We start from the raw sequence: 16,404 nt of genomic DNA, 5'->3' as shown, positions 1-16,404 counted from the left end.
CCGCACTGAACTCTGGGACCAGAAAAGCAGGGAAGCACTGCATCATGGGGCATCTCGCTCCAGATGTTAATGAACCTATGCCTGCACACACCCAGATCAGCAGTTATCAGACAAATTCTAGTAATGAATCCTTGATTGATATCCAAAATACTGAAGCTGCCTAATTGCATTGTGAGTTCCCTGGAAGGAACACCACCCATAGCCAGGAGTGATCAGCTCCTATTGTCTAGCCTAAAGAAAACCCTTGAGTCATCAGTTTACCCATAAAAAAATCTAGTGTTCTCCCTCGAACCATTGTTGTTTCCCTACAAAAACCCTACCCACGCTCAAGTGTTCTGATGCCTGGATTCAAACTCTGCATCAGTTCCACTGGGACTTCATCTTCTCCTGACTGATCGTGCTGGGGACTCTGCCTGTCTCCAACACTCAGGATCCTGAGCTACCACCATCATCTGGGAACCCCAACCAGTTCAAGCTTCATGGAGTGGTGAGACCCCAGCTCTCTCCCTCTCTCTCTCTCTGTGTTTTCTTTTCTACCTCAGGTATAACTTTTTAACCCTGACTTGTTTGATCAGGTATAGTTTTCTATATATGACTTTTGTAACCTTCAATAACCTTTATGGTTAAGCTGGTTGCTCCCCTCCCTCTATCTCTGAACTTTACTCTTTTGTGTTTTTGGCTTCCCCATTTACTCTGCAGCAACGCTTCTTTTACCTAAGCTAAAGATCCCTGTAGCACCCAAAAATACTGTGGGGTTTGCTCATCAAGTGGGTTACTACCAGAACAATTGTAACATGTAAGTGGGGATAGGGACGTGCTGAAACTGTGACATACGAGGGTGGCAGCTTGAAAGTGCTGCTCAACCCAGACTACTAAGCCCAGGGGCATATAAGGGTGGCAGCTTGGAAATCGTGCTTGACCCAGCCCACTGAGTCCAGGCAGCCAGTGCCTGTCTAGGCAGTCAGTCCTTCTCTCTCCAAAGCTGGAGAGAGACTAAGCTCCCTGTCAGCCCTGAAGCTTTTTGGCTGCTCTCAGCTTCCCTCCAATCGGTTGCTGGCACAGCCCTCTCCCAGGACTGTTTTTAACCCCTTCTACTTCAGAGCAGGACAACCACCCCATCACATATACAAACTGGGTATCATCCCACAAATAATATTTGGGTTCAACGTGAAAACAGTAATTCATTGTCCTCAGCCAGTGCCACACTAGGAGGCAGCTTTCAGAGCAAGACAGCCTAAAATACAATGCCACCCAATGTAATTTTCCCAGTACTACTTCCTCTACTTCAGTAGATTTTACACCAGAGTGGTTTTCTTTTACATAATAAAAGCTGGCTGCCTCCCAGATTGCAGTCAGAATGAGATAGGGTGTGTGGTGTAGAATCCATACCCTGGGGGAAACACTGCAGGGCTTGGCTTTGCACTGTGGGCCATGTGGAGAGCTGAGGGTAGAAGCACAAGGTTGAAAGAGGTGAGCAGGATGGGGAACATTGCACTGTTCATCCTCACAGTTGAGCACTCTACTACCTAGGAGGAAGGAGGCCTAAGAGGTCAGTGTAGCATCCATCATTCATGACTTTGCTGCAGCTAAAGCTAGGAGGAAAAAATTGTTTGTTTGAAGAATTGAGTGTAGTGAGAGTAGAATAAACTTATTAATTTTACATAAATAATGTGTAAATATTGATATATAGATAAATGTTTGATGATTTTGTAATTTTTTTGCAATATGTAGTTCATACTTAGGCCCTTCCCTCCCATTAGCCTTAGACCTCTCATAATCTTAATCCGTCCCTGAACGTAAATGTTCACTACTCCATTATAACGGGATACAGATAAGTGAAAACAATGCAAGTAACATTCCACTAGTTTTCATAATGTTTAAACACCAAATACACTCTTATACATTTAACAACCACTTTGAGCTATACTAATACACAAGTGAATTGGCCATCGGCTCTGGCATGACCTGGCATCTGGTCTGCCAGCGTCACACCTGTGTCCCTGAGAAAAGACTTGGGGTGAAGCCCCCTGGAAACAGGGGGAGCTCATTTTATTCATTGTATTTATTTGCTCTCCAACTCTTCAATGAGGAACTTGTTTTTGGCCTTCAGCGCCTGGTAAAGCTGCTCTTTGCAGTACCAGTTCCAGCTCGGCATGAACTCGTACAGCTTCCGCATCTTGTCTGGATTGGTTTTCTCGGCTCTGATGCTCTGGTATTGCTCTTCATCTAACACGGTGCCATACAGCATGTCTATGATGCTGTCCACCATGCAGACACGTTGGATCAGGTCTGCTCGGTGCCGGTTCACAAAATGTTCCCCTGAGGAGGACACACCATAAGAGAATGAACTGACAGAGTCTTGAGCTGTAGGTTTCTAAGCAGCCTTGAAGCTTTGACCACTGTCTGACTCCTGTCCTCAAAATCTCCTACCCCACATCCCCCAGGTTCTAGTGTGCTGATCTATCTATTCACTATAGATTGCTGCCACATTTCACTGGCTACTCAACATGATTCTTAAAAGAACAGTAGAGTTACAAAAATAAACAAAAATATTAAAAAAATCACAGTGAAAAACTTTTCAACCCATGCCTCCAGATACCCTTAAATCTGGCCCCAGTGGGATCTCAGCCTACTCTTTCACCATCTCGGCATGTAGTCATTGAGTTTATGATTTGTTTCATGCATACATCTCTCAGATACTAAGACAGCTGTGTTGTCACCATGGTAAACTTTCCTCTTGACAGTAAGTCATCTAATTTCAGGACCTGGGCATATCAGGGTTGTGCATAGAAAGATACTACCTATGTGCCTAATGACACCTGAACAGAGTCTTTGCTGCCATGTAGAATCACAAGAATTGATTCTGAGGGGTGGCTGAGCATTGTCCATGAGTTACTGAATCACCCTCAGCGGATGGCAATGTCATGCTTTGGGGAATGATGAATACTTGCCTTCAGCTTGCTGTGTCTAGCTAGGATTTTATTCTACGGTGCTGTGTATAGTCACACTGAGAATGCAAAGCACTGCAGCCACAGGACTAGGGGGTTACTATAGTCAGGGCTGTACTGTGATAGATAGATATAGCACAGTCGCATGGGCCTTCCTTTTGTAAATGGCAGAAAATCCCTGTGGGTGAGAAAAGGAGACAAATAGAAGGGAATCCCTAATGTATTGTCAAGGCCCATCACATTCTATGGCAAGTTAGGCCTACATTCTGTAGCAGGGTCCCTGGATTCTGTGCAATTTTTTACACAGATATAACATTACAATCCCGGAATCTTATTATATAGATTGAGGTGGGGGCAGTATAATAGAAATAAGCATTAGCAAAGACCAATGTTTCCCAAGTTTTTGAAAGCTGAGCCCTGCTTTAGGAATGAAACCCTCCAACCTTAACTCTGTCCCTTGTAATCCTCTACTAGCCAGCAGGGGCACCATTGCAGATTTCAATAGCAGGAGAGGGGCAACTTTCCATGGAGGTCCAGGGACCACTTAGGCAGGACAGAGAGGTTGGCATTGACGTGAGCAGGGGTCTGCATGGCTCTCCTCTCTGAACCCTCTGCTCTCTGCCAGGTCACAATGTTACTCAAATGTGGGGTGGCTAAGCAGATAACCTCCTTATAAAAATTCTGGTTGGGCCCCTGGCTCAAACACTGGTGGGACTGGTCCACTTTCCAGAAGATGACCTCATGCATAAGGAGTGGGGGGACTGTTCCTATTGAATTAAGTTTAAGTAGTTTAGGAGTTCATAATATTAAGAATGCAAATGTTCGTCTATTATTGTGCAAAGGTGTGTTCTTTATGGCTAGGTTTACTTGGTCCTGCCTTAGTGCAGAGGACTGGACTTGATGACTCCTCAAGGTCCCTTCCAGACCTATGTTTCTGTGCTTCTAACAGCATGTGTGTAAGCTCTTTTATTGGTTTTAATACACTTTCTGTGTAATGCTTTTATCATAAGAATAAATATGCTTGCTTAGAAAGAACTGTGAGGTAACTTAACTGTGGGCAATTATGCTGTTTACTATATGTGAAGAGACAAGTACAGCAGGCCATCTTAGGCAATGTAGTTTTGCCAGGGAATTCACATTAAAGTCTGGGAACTATGCAGCCTGGAAAAACTCCTTTTAGGAGGGAGAGAGATGCAGGTCTCTGCCCAAAAGAGGTGATGGCTGGGAGCCAGAAGTCTAAGTGTGGGTGCTCTTGCTGACCATGGAGGGGGGATACAGATGCAATTGCCCCAAACTGTGACATCTTCCTCCACATTATGCATGAACCTATTATTGACTAGATGCCCCTCTCCATCCTCCCACTCGTGGTCAGAGATCTCATACACAAGACAGAGAGAAACTTCCCCCCCTTCCCTTGTGACATACAAGCACAGACCTCCCAGCAACCTAAGATGGACCTAAGATCTCTCTGTTCCTGATACAGGATCCAGTCCTGCAAACTCTTGGTAAAGTTAAGCCTGTGTGTAAGTGTTTATAGATTGGGGCTGGGAGTAGGTAGTGATACTGCTGTACTCGTGACAGCTTCTAGTCTGGGGAATAGATGGGGAACCCTGTACTAATGGTATGATCTGGAAAGCCATAAAGATTTTGTTAACTTATAACTTCAGGTAGGGTGACCAGACGTCCCGATTTTATTGGGACAGTCCCGATATTTCCTTGTTTGTCCCGCGTCCCGACCGACGTGCGGTCGGGACACTGGACAAACAAGGAAATGCGCCCGAGCCTGGAGCCCGGAAGTGCTCGCACACCCCCCCCCGGCCCCGACTCCACCCCCTCCTCCCCCGATTGGCTCCCTCCCCGAATCCCCGCCTCTTCCCCGGGCTCACCATTCCTCCTCCATCCGCAAGCGCTGGAGGGAGGCCCGGGAGATGCAGGGGGAGCGCGGGGCCGGGGTGAGTAAGAGTCCACCCCGCCCGCGTCACCGTCCCCCCCGCGTCCCGATATTTGACTTGGGTGATCTGGTCACCCTAACTTCAGGTGTCACAAGGACAGTTCCAGGAAAGCATGCAATTGAGTAAGTAGCCAACCACTGTATGGGGGTAACTTCCCATGTAGGTACCACATACCTTTTGCAGACAACTCTAAGGGTTTTCCATTTGGATGCAAATCTGAAAGGGAAGTTACATTTAAATAACATGGAAAGAAATGTAATGCTTTTCAATACAAGTTCATTGTTATTCTGTATAGAGCCATCTAGTGATGGAATGATGCATTTTCATCCTGCACTAAACTGTAATTCTTGAAGAAAACTCTGAGTCATTTTTATGAAGTGCCATTTGAGAAATACTGTAATGGGAGTTCTGTTTGTGTGAGCTCTCTGCCTGTTTCTATTCATAATTCATCTGCAGTTATGCACTTTACATAATGAGCAGGCTACATCCTCAGAGAAACACAGAACAATGTGCACTGGGGCAAAGAGTCAATTCAGGAGCATTTGTAAGGAGAGGGAATCCCTTTAGAAATAGTTGTGTTCCAAAGCAGATTAGATTAAACTATTAAAAGGTCCATAGAAAGGACAACTTTGCCCTAGCGCAGGGAATGGACTAGATGGCTCAGAAGATCCTTTCCAAACCTAGGGATCTAAGACACTGAGTGTTGGCAGAGGGACATTTTTATTTGGGACAATTATAATCAAGAAGGAGACACTGAGGGTGGACTAAGGGGGGTCTTTCCTCAATCCCAAACTTGTTACTATATTGAATGTTTATATTATGCTCATTGCCCAGCTCAATTAGATGCTGCTTTACAAAAAATATACACCTCTACCCCGATATAAAGCTGTCCTCGGGAGCCAAAAGATCTTACCGCGTTATATCGAACTTGCTTTGATCTGCCGGAGTGCGCAGCTCCACCCTCCCGGAGCGCTGCTTTACTGCGTTATATCCGAATTCATGTTACATCGGGTCACGTTATATCAGGGTAGAGGTGTATACTTGTATAGACAACAAGAATAGTTTGTGTAGCGTTTCATTACTTTTGCCAAGCATCTGTTAATAATTCAGTCAGGGGAATAAAGTACCCTCTGCCCACATCTCAAAAATAAGGACCTACATCATTCATTATTTGCATCTGGTAGGAGTTTAAGCCCCAGTCAGCGATCCAGGCCCCATACTAGGCACTGTACACATGTACAGACTCTTCTTGCCTGAAAGATCTCTCAGCCTAAAACAAATAAATGACCCCTGCCTGGCACTCTGGGGGCTACTAAACTCAAGCCCTTGGCAGGGGCTCCCAAACTGTGATCTGTAGCCCAAAGGTGGGTCGCAACACAGTCCCGGGTGGTCCACCAGCAGGAGCAAAGATTGGGGAGGCATGCGGGGTGTTGTCCCCCCAAACTGTATAAGTTGGCAGAGTGGCGGCTGCCAATGGCCCCTGCTCAGGGCTGGAGGAGTCCAGCGCCCTGGAATGCAACAGGCAGAGGGCAAGGAGAAGGGGCAGACCCTGAGAAGCAACAGCTGTCAGGGTGTCTGGAGGAGGCTGGAGGCCTGGCTGATCTTATGGGTGGGTGACTGCCTAGGGAGCTGCGATCGCAGGAAGGGCGGCTCCTTTGGCTCCCCAGAGTGCAATGCAACTCATGGGGTCTAACACGGAGAGTGGCAGATGGGGGCTGCCTTGCCTGGCCTGGCTGCAGCGGGCTCAGGAGGTGCAGGGCTGAAGAGCTGCTGTGAGACTCCCTGCTCCAGCTGCTCCCCAGCCTGACAGTGAGCAGGAACCATTAAACCCAGAGCCCGAAGCCACAGGCAGCCCCTTCCCTGCCCTGCTCATCTCTCACCTTCTCCAATCCGGATGGCAGCAGGGAAGCCGCTTCCACCTAAGTTGAGAGCTGTGCTCCCAGGAGATCTTCCTCTCTGACTTCCCCCACAGTATCTATCCAAAGTTTGTTCCTGTGCCTGCTCACCTAGGGAACAGGAGATGGAGAGGGAGGAGCAGCTGCACACCACTACAGAGCAGGAGCAGGGGAGGCGAGGAGGAAGGAGAGAGCTCTATTAGAGAGCTGGCTCTGTCCCCCTCCCCCCGCCCCCCAACCCTGTGTAGAATGGCCCTGCAGACTGCTATGGTCTGCCCCCATGGGGATGCTGAAACTGCCCACCTGCCTCTTCTGCAGGAAGAAGGTAGGGGCCGCTGGGGGAGGGGGCTTGGGGCACCCTGGGCAGAAGGGCACCAAAATACAAGTTCTCCCAGGGCACCATTTTCCCTAACGCCTCTTGCTGGCCCTTGTCCCTGCTGAGGTGAGGGGCCGCGCATGCCCCATGGTGTCCCTTTGCCTGACGGACCACTGTCAATAGTGGGCCACACAGTGCCTACTGCAGCTGCACAGGAGGGCCTCAGGGAAAAAAGTTTGGATACCCCTGCCCAGGGGGACAGTCCAGGGGAGTGAATTCCAAAGGCCTCTAGGGAGAGCCCCACTGCCAGCCCTGGAGCGTTCCATCCCAGGGATGCCGAGCAGAACCAACCCAGCTGAGCTCCATTGTCACCATGGGGTAGAGGGGAGAGAAACAGGAACAGGAATGACTAACAGGGTTTGAACTTAGCTCCATCACAGAGTACAGGGATTCTAACACTGCCTCACTTGAGTGGATCCCCATAGGCAATCACTCTTACACTTGTGTGTGACACTTAAAAGCAGCCTGCGGCCATAGGAACTGCAGCTGTCCAGGTTTGTTGGTTACTTAATAACTCAGTTAGGAGAATAAAGTTCCCTCTCCCCCATCTCAAAAATAAAGACAAAAAAAAATGTTGGCTGTTTGTATTACACTGAATGTGTTTCTTTAATGAAAAATAGCCTTAAAGATAAAGTTCCTGCCTGGAACCCCAGAAAGGTCTCATGGGGCCAGTCAGCTGTTTGGGGAGAACACACTGGGCCAGCCTCTCTGCTGTGATCAGCTTCTAGTTACAGATCCTTGATTCTCTGTCCCAGTCCTAGCACAGACTAGAGCAGCCTTGGGATTCTTCTAACTTGTGCCAGTTGCCGCTGGTCCCTAAAGAATGGTGCTGCAGCTGGGGATGCCCTCCAGTCACTCCTCCTCCCCACCTCTCTTTCCATGGCACTCCCCCTGCATTGCTCTGTTGGCTCTACATCCACTGGGGACGCCGCCACACCGAGGATTTCCTCAGATGCAGAGTTACAGGCTGACTCTGCTCCCCTTGTGCCAGCTGAGTGGTGAAAAGGGAGGGTTTCAGGTCAGAAAATCTGCTGTGGGCATCTCGGCTTTGAGTCCCCCTCATTTCTAGCTGGGATTCACAATTTGTCATTCCTGCCATCAGCCTGTTTTTCCTTCTTCTCCCGTTGCTGCTGCCCTGGGGGAGACTCCCAGGTTTTAGAGTAACTTTAGATTTCTTACCTTTCTCTCTGTCTTTTTTGAGGTTAGCAGCAGGCCCTCTGACATTGATCTTAGCTAAAATTTCTATGGTTACATCAACTGCAGCATCTCCACCATAGAATGCGATCAGGATGTTCTTAGTATCTACCCTGTCAGCCTTCTCCAGTCGACCTCGGGGGATGGTACCTTTTCCCTTAAAGCCAGAATGTGATAGTTTGTCTTTAAATCTTTTGAAGTCTTCCTCAAGAAGATCGTCAAGGGCACTTTGAAGCAGGTCACTGATTCTGCTTTGGTTTTCCATCACCAGGTATCATGAAACAAAACTAAAATACAAAATAAATTGCCGTTAATAATAATGAATATGGAATAATCACAATATTTCCCATGTAGAGAAAACCCACGTAACCTTGGGGCTCATAACTCCTCACAAAGGACTTTGTTGTTCTGTGCCTCAGTTTCCCCCTTTCTAAAGTGGGGATAATCATAGTGCTGTAGCACACAGTGGTGTTATACAGCTTAGTTAATGTCTATAAAGCCTGTTGAGGACCTAGGATAAAAGGTGATATAATAATAATATTTATCATCCAAATGGATCTGAGAACTCAAAGGTGGGACCACCCCCACCCCCGCCCCCGCCAATTTAAAATATTTCAGAAAACAACCAAATACAATCTGGAATCTGTACATCACAGTCCTGGAATATCAGGACATGTGTACTGAGACACGGTGTTAGCGTTGCATGGCCTCAGGGGGGTTTTGGATATCAGGGCAGCAAGATGCAGGGCAGCAATGGTAATTTCTGATATGCTGAATAGGGCCCACTCTGACAGGTCCCACTACTGTATAAACTGTAACTTGTTCAGATTAGAGGTAGCCTATCCTCAGAGAACGATGTATTTACCGTTAGCCTGACAGCTATTAGAAACAACAGCTAGTAACTCTCCGCTGATTTGTTCACTCTTCTCAATGCTCAAACACAGGCACCCAGAGAATCTAGAGGGAGGAACAGGAAACAATTTGCTCAAAGTTTATTTCTGCAGTAAAGAAAATGTAAAGCATCTCCAGTTAAAGCTGCCCTTCAGAGCTCTCTGAATTTCTATAGCAGCCTTCATATTTTTTTCAGCCTTCGTAGTACTAATTACACACACACACACACACACACCCCTTGTCATCCGTTTTTTATTCCTGTTGGAAGCTTGCCTTTTGGACACACCTTTGGCCTCAGCAATCTGCACCACTGTTTTCTGTGACTACTATGTCACAAACTCCATAGACGTGTTCATCTCTTTCCCCGTCTCACATACTCTGTACGGGGAGAAAATAAAGTAGCAGATTGACAGTAGTGTAGAAGTTTAACCAAGAAAACAATGTGTAAAGTAAAGGGTGTGACAGAGAGGAGGGAAATGTTCTCTGCATCTGCTTAATATGCAAATAGGAGTGATATCAGCAAGGGGTGGGGCTTCAGTCTCTCTCACTCAGGTTTTTCTGTCACTGGGAGGGCACATTCATTGTTTTAAATCAAAAATAATGAAAACAGGTTTGTTTGTTTGTTTGTTTGAAAAAAAAAAACATTAAGGAACAGGGGTAGATCTTCATGGACCAGGAATTTCATAAGCTTACAAAACAAACATGAATCAGCTTTACAAGTCTCTTTTACAGTTACTCAGGAGGAAGTTGCTGCTTGATAAATGGAGGCTGGGAGGAGTAATTTCTGACACAGTTCTATGAGACTCTTTATTGCCATTGTTTTTCTGGGGCAAGCTCCTTTATTCCCTCGAAGATTTGCTCCTCTTTGGGTGCAAAGCCCCCAGTGCTGGCTCACACCCTGACACCATCTGGAGCTTTGGGCTTGTCTACACTGGCATTTTACTGTGCTGTAACGTGCTCGCTCAGGAGTGTGAAAAATCTCACACCCTGGAGTGCAGTAAGTTTCAGCACTGTAAAGCGCCAGTGTAGACAAGCCCAAAGCTACTCCCCTTGTGGAGGTGGATTACACACAGAGCTGGGAGAGCTCTCTCCCCAGTGCTCACATACAATCACACAGCAGCAACGCTTTAATGTTTTCAGTGTAGACTTAGCCAAAGGGTCTCATTTTGGTTTCACTAACAATAAGTGTTGACCACATTTGTTGTTTTCGTTTGCAGCTCCCAGAAACTCCTGTCCCCGCTGAGAAGTGGAAATGGGACATTCGCCATTCATTTCAGCAGAGCAATGAGAAGAATGGTCATAAGGAATCCACTGGATGGGGCTGAAGCACCCATGGAGAAAAGTTAGTGGGTGCTCAGCACCCACTGGCAGCCAAGTTCCCCCCTTTCAGCCCTCCCCCCAGCCTCTCACCCGCCTGCGGCCCTGCCGATCAACTCCTCCCGCTCCTTCCCAGCACCTCCTGCCCACCACAAACAGCTGTTTCACGGCTAGCAGAACACTCTGGGAGGGAGGGGGAAGAGCGGGAATGGGTCGCACTTGGGGGAGGGGGCGGAAAGAGGTTGGGTGGAGTGAGGGCAGGGCCTGGGATGGAGGGGAGGGGTCGAGCACCCCCTGGCTAGAGGAGAGGTTGGAACCTATGGCTTGTCCCGTCCTGGGAGAAAACTTCATCCAGTTCTCTGGGATCCAAAACACTCACTTTGACTCTGGATTTTGTCACTCAGGTTCCTTTATATGGCAAGCAGAAAAGCTACGCTGAGTTGATCAGAGTGAAGCAGAGGGGGGTGGGTATAGGGCGTTCCACACATCCAAACGTACACAGACATCCTCTTCCTTTATATACATTTACACATTGCACTGCATTCACTATACATTACGCCACACATTTTGGATTGGATTGGTTACTCTGCAGGAACCAATCCCTATACAGCATTCTCTGTCCATGTGCTGTTCATGTGGAACTGGTGATTTACGTTCCAGGTGTATCTTATCCATAGTCTCTAGCATCAATGTGTTTCTACTTAGCTTTCACACAGACATCCTCACTCCAGCATACTGTATGTCAAGCCCCTATTTACAACTTAACCTTCCACTCACCTTCTCAATTACACCCACTAAGAAATGAGGCAAGTTATATATGTCAACCCAGGCCTAAACTTAGCCCCCAATTCAGTAGGAGAGTGTGGGACTTGGCTTACCCCCGATTGTCAGGTGCCTGGCCCTGTTCCATGATCCCTCCCTTCTGGGCCTGTGATGCAGTCACATCACGCAACTAGAATCCCAAAATAAGATCTCCCCTCCTGGGGTCTGGTATATTAACACACAAACTATACTCCTCCCCTTGCCCAGGAAACCCCCTCTCACCCACACCTTGTCCTCAGGCTTCCACAGCCCCCTCACTAGATTTTGTGCACAAAGTCCTTCAATGCAGATGTTCCACAAACCTTAACTCTTTGTGTCAGGGTTTCCCCAGCTTCTTCTCTTAGATTCCACGGGGCACAGATGTCCTGGCAGGGGTTCCCAAAGTCCTACACATCTTGGTTGCAGGGGTCCCTTGAGCCCTCACATAAGGGACAAAGTTCTGCAGCCCCTGGTTGCATCTCTAGTTGGTGCCTAAGCCCTCCCTGTACTCCAGGCTCCAACCGTGGGACTATGTGTTATCAAGCAGCTACCCACCTTGCAATTCCAAACTGTTCTGCTTTACAGGGCCCAGGGCTACTTCAAACTTTTCCCACAGGCCTCCTGCTAGGCCTCCTCAGACAGTGTCAGCCAATCACAGCCCCTCATAAGCCGCAGTCCCAGATTCTCCCTTAGAAAAGGGCCAAACCAGCCCCCCTTGCCACTGCTTCGCCTGGCTTCCCCCCTGCACCCACAGAGCTTTTTTATATCACACTTCCACCTTCCCAGCAGGCCTTGCTTCCTCTGAGCCACATGTTCCCTCTGGGTACGTGGCCCTGAGAACGCCCGGCCATACAGGGGCTGCAACCTCACAGCAACAGCACTGGCTAGACCAGGTTGAGGCAGCGTAGTCATTTTTGCCTTTAGTAGGGTTACCATATTGCAATACTGGAAAAAGGGGACACTCCAAGAGGCCCCGGCCCTGCCCTAACTCCGCCCCTTCCCCGCCCCTGGCCCTGCCCCAACTCCGCCCCTTCCCCAAAGTCCCCGCCCCAACTCCGCCCCCTCCCCTGAGCACCCTGCATTCCCCCTCCTCCCCTCCCCTGAACGCTCCGCCCCCCTGCTCCTCCCCTTCCCCTGCTTCCCGCAAATCAAATGTTCGCGGGAAGCCTGAAACAGGCAGGCAGCAGGTAAGATGGGGCGGGGGGGGGGGGGGGCGTGAGGAGGCGCGGCCCAGTCTGGCCCCCCTGGCCGAGTGGCTCCCTCCAGCGGCCGGCCCCGGCGAAGAGGCTCTGGCCCCAACGGCTCCGGCCTGGCTTGGCTCGGGCCCTGGGGCGCCGGCCCCGACCGAGTGGCTCCGGCCCAGCCCCGGCCCAGCACCCCCGGCGGCTCCGGCCCTGGCCCTAGCGACTCCAGCTCGGCTCGGGCCCCAGGGCACCAGCCCCGGCCCTGGCCAAGCGGCTCCGACCTGGCCCCGGCCCTGGCTGAGCGGCGCTGGCCAGCAGCCGAGCACCCCCAGCCCCGGTCCCAGCGGCTCCGGCCCGGCTCGGCTCGTGCCCCAGTTCCGGCCGAGCGGCCCCAGCCCCGGCCCCGGCCCAGGCCGAGCAGACCCGGCCGGCGGCTGAGCACCCCTGGCCCCAGCGGCTCCGGCTCCAGCCCCAGCAGCTCCAGCACGGACCCAAGCCCCACGACCCCGGCCGAAACTCCAGCCGGAGCGCGGCCCGATTCCTGGGGGAATCGGGCCCCACTCTTGCTAAAGCTGGCGGAGTTGTTAGTTTTGTGCAGCCACTCCACTTGCACTCGGGGTCCCCCGAGCATCTTTTGCCCGAGTGCAAGTGGCTGCAGCAAAACTAACAACTCCCCCGATCTGCGGGGGCACAGAGGCAGCGGGCGGCATCCGAGTACACAGTCGCCTCCTCCCCGGGCTCCAGCTGCTGCTGCGCTGGGGAAGTTGCTTCAGCCCCGGCACGCAGTGGAGAGCGGCGGGAGCTGGGAAAGTTGGAGCCCGGAGAGGAGGCAGACCCTTACCATGCCTCCCTATTTTCCCGGACATGTCTGGCTTTTTGTAAATTCCTCCTGGACGGGGATTTGAGGACCAAAAAGCTGGACATGTCCGGGAAAATCCGGACGTATAGTAACCCTACCTTTAGAATTCTGCACAGAACTACAAACCAACCCACATTTCCACCACCAGTACAAAGAAGCCAGGATCAAAATGAGAAAAAGGGAGATGGTGCAACAGGGACAGTAAAACACTTAAGAAGAAAGGTGATAAAACCCAACCAAACACAGATTCAGAGATGTGAAGGCCAGAAGGGAGGATCAGACCATCTAGTCTGACCTCTTGTGTAACACAGGCCATAGAACTTCACCCAGTTAGCCCTGCATTGAGCCTAATAACTTGTGTTTGATTAAAGCAGATTTTCCAGAATGGCAGCAGTCTTGAAGACTGTAAGAGATGGAAAACCATCGTGTCTCATGGTAGTTTGTTCCAGCCCGTTAATCACCGTCACTGTTAGAAATTTGTGCCTTACTTGTCTGATTTTAACTTTCAGCCATTGGATCTTGTTATGCCCATCTCTGCTATTTAGTAGCTGGTACTGTCTTCCCCAGGAAGATACTTCTAACTCCATGATCAAAAGGACCTTTTGATCATGGAGTAGAAGTGAAAAGGATCAAGAGGTGACTTCATCAACTGAACAGATTGAGCTCTTTAAATCTCACTGTGAGGCATTTTTCTCGAGCCCTCAAACAGAACTGTGGCTCTTCTCTGCAATCTCTCCAATTTTTCACCATCATTTTTAAGATATGGATACCAGAACTGGACTCAATATTCCAGTATTGATCTCACCAATACCATATACAGAGAGAATATCATCTCCCTACCCCTACTCACTATCCCCTGTTCACATTTCAGAAGGACTCCTTTAGCCCTTTTTACCACAGCATCACGTTGGGGTTCATGCTGAGTTGCTCATCCTCTATTACTCCAAAATCCATTTCAGAATCACCGGATACAACCCCCCATACCGGGGGCTCAACCTGCGCTCAATGTTCCGACACGTAGGCTCGTGTTTGCTGTTCCTCCCTCCCCTCACTCACACCCAGAGCTGCTGAGACATCTGGGAACTAGAAAAAAGGGTAGAACATCCCTCTCCTTTCCAGGTTAGGTATTTGTGTGTGTAGATACAGACTACAGCAGATACAGTCCTGGGCTCAGATCTGCTCCGCTTCAGGAGACAGTGGAGAATTCACTAGACCTGTGGGTCTCAAACTTATTTGATCAGACTCCCCTCCATTGTGTCTGTAGTCATTTACCCCTCCCTCCCACAAGTACATATACCACCACCCAGCTCTGAAGGCAGAGCAGAAAGCAGTGGCTGCTGGCTGACTGACCAGCTCTCAAGGCAGCGCTTTGCAAGCAGTAGCACAGAAGTAAGGGAGGCAATGTGAATATCACTTTTCACAGCACATTCAACACCCCATTGCTACCCTTACTTCTGCACTGCTGCTGCGATTCCGGGGCTGACAGCCAGAGCCCTACCACCTACAGGTGAGGGATTGGGGAGGAGGGGAGGAGAGCCTGAACCTGGGCTGCCTCCTGGTGAGGGATTGAGATGGGGAGATGGGAAAGGAGAGTCCAAGCCTGGGAGGTGGGGTTCTAGCGGTCCCCTTTAGCCCCACTTCCTGGGTGTGTCCAGCTCTTCTGCATGAGCCCAGCCACCCAGGGCTGACAGCCAGAGCTCTTAAAAAAACACCACCAAAAAAACCCACACAAAGCTCGCACCTCCCTTGACACATTCCCGCGCCTCCCTTGGAAGGCCCGCCCCATAGTTCAAGAACGCCTGCACAAGAGAGCTGCACCTTCCCCATGTTCTTCGCTCCTAACAGGAGACATTACTGTCTTCTAAAAAGCAAAACCCTGATCTGACCTGCCATTAGTCAAGTACAGTATATTTCATGTTTCCCTCACCATGCAGCACTGAAGAGAGTTCGTTCAATTTGAATTATGATAAATTTCTCTTCATCTCAGAACGAGCGAACAAGTTCCACAAGCTGGCGAAATTCAAGAAGTTTCACTTTCTAAAAGTAATTCAGGCTCACTTCCTGTCTGGCTGTCAGCACTGAATTCACCTCATTTCCCCTCCCCTTTTCTGGGTAAAGAAAATACTGTCTTCCCACCCCACCCCCATACAAACACAGTGCAAGAAACAGAGCAGCCGTAAAACAAACTTAAGAAAAGAAATGCCTAGTAAATGGCCATGAATACACAGTTTCAGGAGCAATATTGATTAATACACTTTACAGAGATCAACAAGTTCTATAAAATACTCTGATCTAGTTTAGTCACATATTTACCATCCTCATGTACTTTGACCCAAATGTTCAAACTTGAATGCTAAGAAGTTAGGGTTTGTCTAGGTGACCAGTTAGTGTGTGGCAAGCTGGGGTGCAAACCTGCCCTGTACTAGCCTGCCATGCACTAACTGTCCATGTGGACCCTGCCACTGCATACTAAAAGTTCCCTAGTGCACTTTGATCTACCCCTGTTTCAAAGTGGAGTAGATCAAAGTGCACTGGGGCAGTGGTTCTCAAACTTTTTTTTCTGCGGACCACTTGAAAATTGCAGAGGGTCTCGGTGGACCACTTAATGATCTTTCCAAATGTTGTTTATACCTCACCTTACATGTGCGTCTTCTCCAGGGTCCAGGCACCTAATTAGTGGAGCCCTGCCCACTAATTTAGTCTCTCTAAATTAGGGAGCAGGCGAGGCTCCACTAATTAGGTGGGAGGCCCTTCATTGTTTCGTGTGCAGCCGCCCAGGCACGTACCTTAGAGGGAACTATCCACAGACCACATGAATGGAGTTCACGAACCACTGCACTAGGGAATTTTTAGTGCCCAGTTGCAGGATCCACACTGACACTCAATATGTGGCATGCTAGTGCACTGTAGATTTAGCTTGCTGCACACTAACTGCATGTCCAGACAAGCCCTAATAGACGTGGCCTGATTTGCAGAGCTGCTGAGCA

General features: G+C 49.3%; 1 protein-coding gene across 4 annotated transcripts; it reads right to left on the bottom strand.

Annotated features, from left to right (window-relative positions):
* Window positions 1–1,862: 1,862 nt before the first annotated feature.
* Window positions 1,863–15,455, bottom strand: LOC128835992 (apoptosis-associated speck-like protein containing a CARD). Of its 4 annotated transcripts, none has more exons than XM_054025969.1 (6): window positions 15,345–15,455; window positions 9,231–9,322; window positions 8,351–8,652; window positions 6,781–6,948; window positions 5,075–5,116; window positions 1,863–2,319 (listed from the first exon to the last, which is right to left on the bottom strand). In XM_054025969.1, the coding sequence occupies exons 3-6, from the start codon at window positions 8,628–8,630 to the stop codon at window positions 2,063–2,065; spliced, it is 747 nt and encodes a 248-aa protein (XP_053881944.1). In that variant the 5' UTR covers window positions 8,631–8,652; window positions 9,231–9,322; window positions 15,345–15,455; the 3' UTR covers window positions 1,863–2,062. The 4 variants fall into 4 exon arrangements, with proteins under 4 accessions (XP_053881944.1, XP_053881946.1, XP_053881945.1 ...); XM_054025971.1 differs by having other exon boundaries at window positions 6,781–6,906; XM_054025970.1 differs by lacking the exon at window positions 15,345–15,455 and adding an exon at window positions 11,698–12,282.
* Between the last annotated feature and the right edge of the window lie 949 nt (window positions 15,456–16,404).

The sequence above is a fragment of the Malaclemys terrapin genome, chromosome 4, assembly GCF_027887155.1.
Source record: "Malaclemys terrapin pileata isolate rMalTer1 chromosome 4, rMalTer1.hap1, whole genome shotgun sequence".
NCBI classification, from domain to species: Eukaryota; Metazoa; Chordata; order Testudines; family Emydidae; genus Malaclemys; species Malaclemys terrapin.
Note: the sequence above shows the minus strand (reverse complement) of the source record. Positions and strands in the feature narration are given on the sequence as shown.

Bases quoted from the DNA above. Each gene is read 5' to 3' on its own strand.
- LOC128835992 (XM_054025969.1), bottom strand. From the start codon at position 8,630: ATGGAAAACCAAAGCAGAATCAGTGACCTGCTTCAAAGTGCCCTTGAC. The intron at 5,117-6,780 runs GTGAGAGATGAG...CTTCCCTTTCAG, and splicing joins TGCCATCCGGATTGGAGAAG to ATTTGCATCCAAATGGAAAA. The intron at 2,320-5,074 runs GTATGTGGTACC...TGTCCTCCTCAG, and splicing joins CTTAGAGTTGTCTGCAAAAG to GGGAACATTTTGTGAACCGG.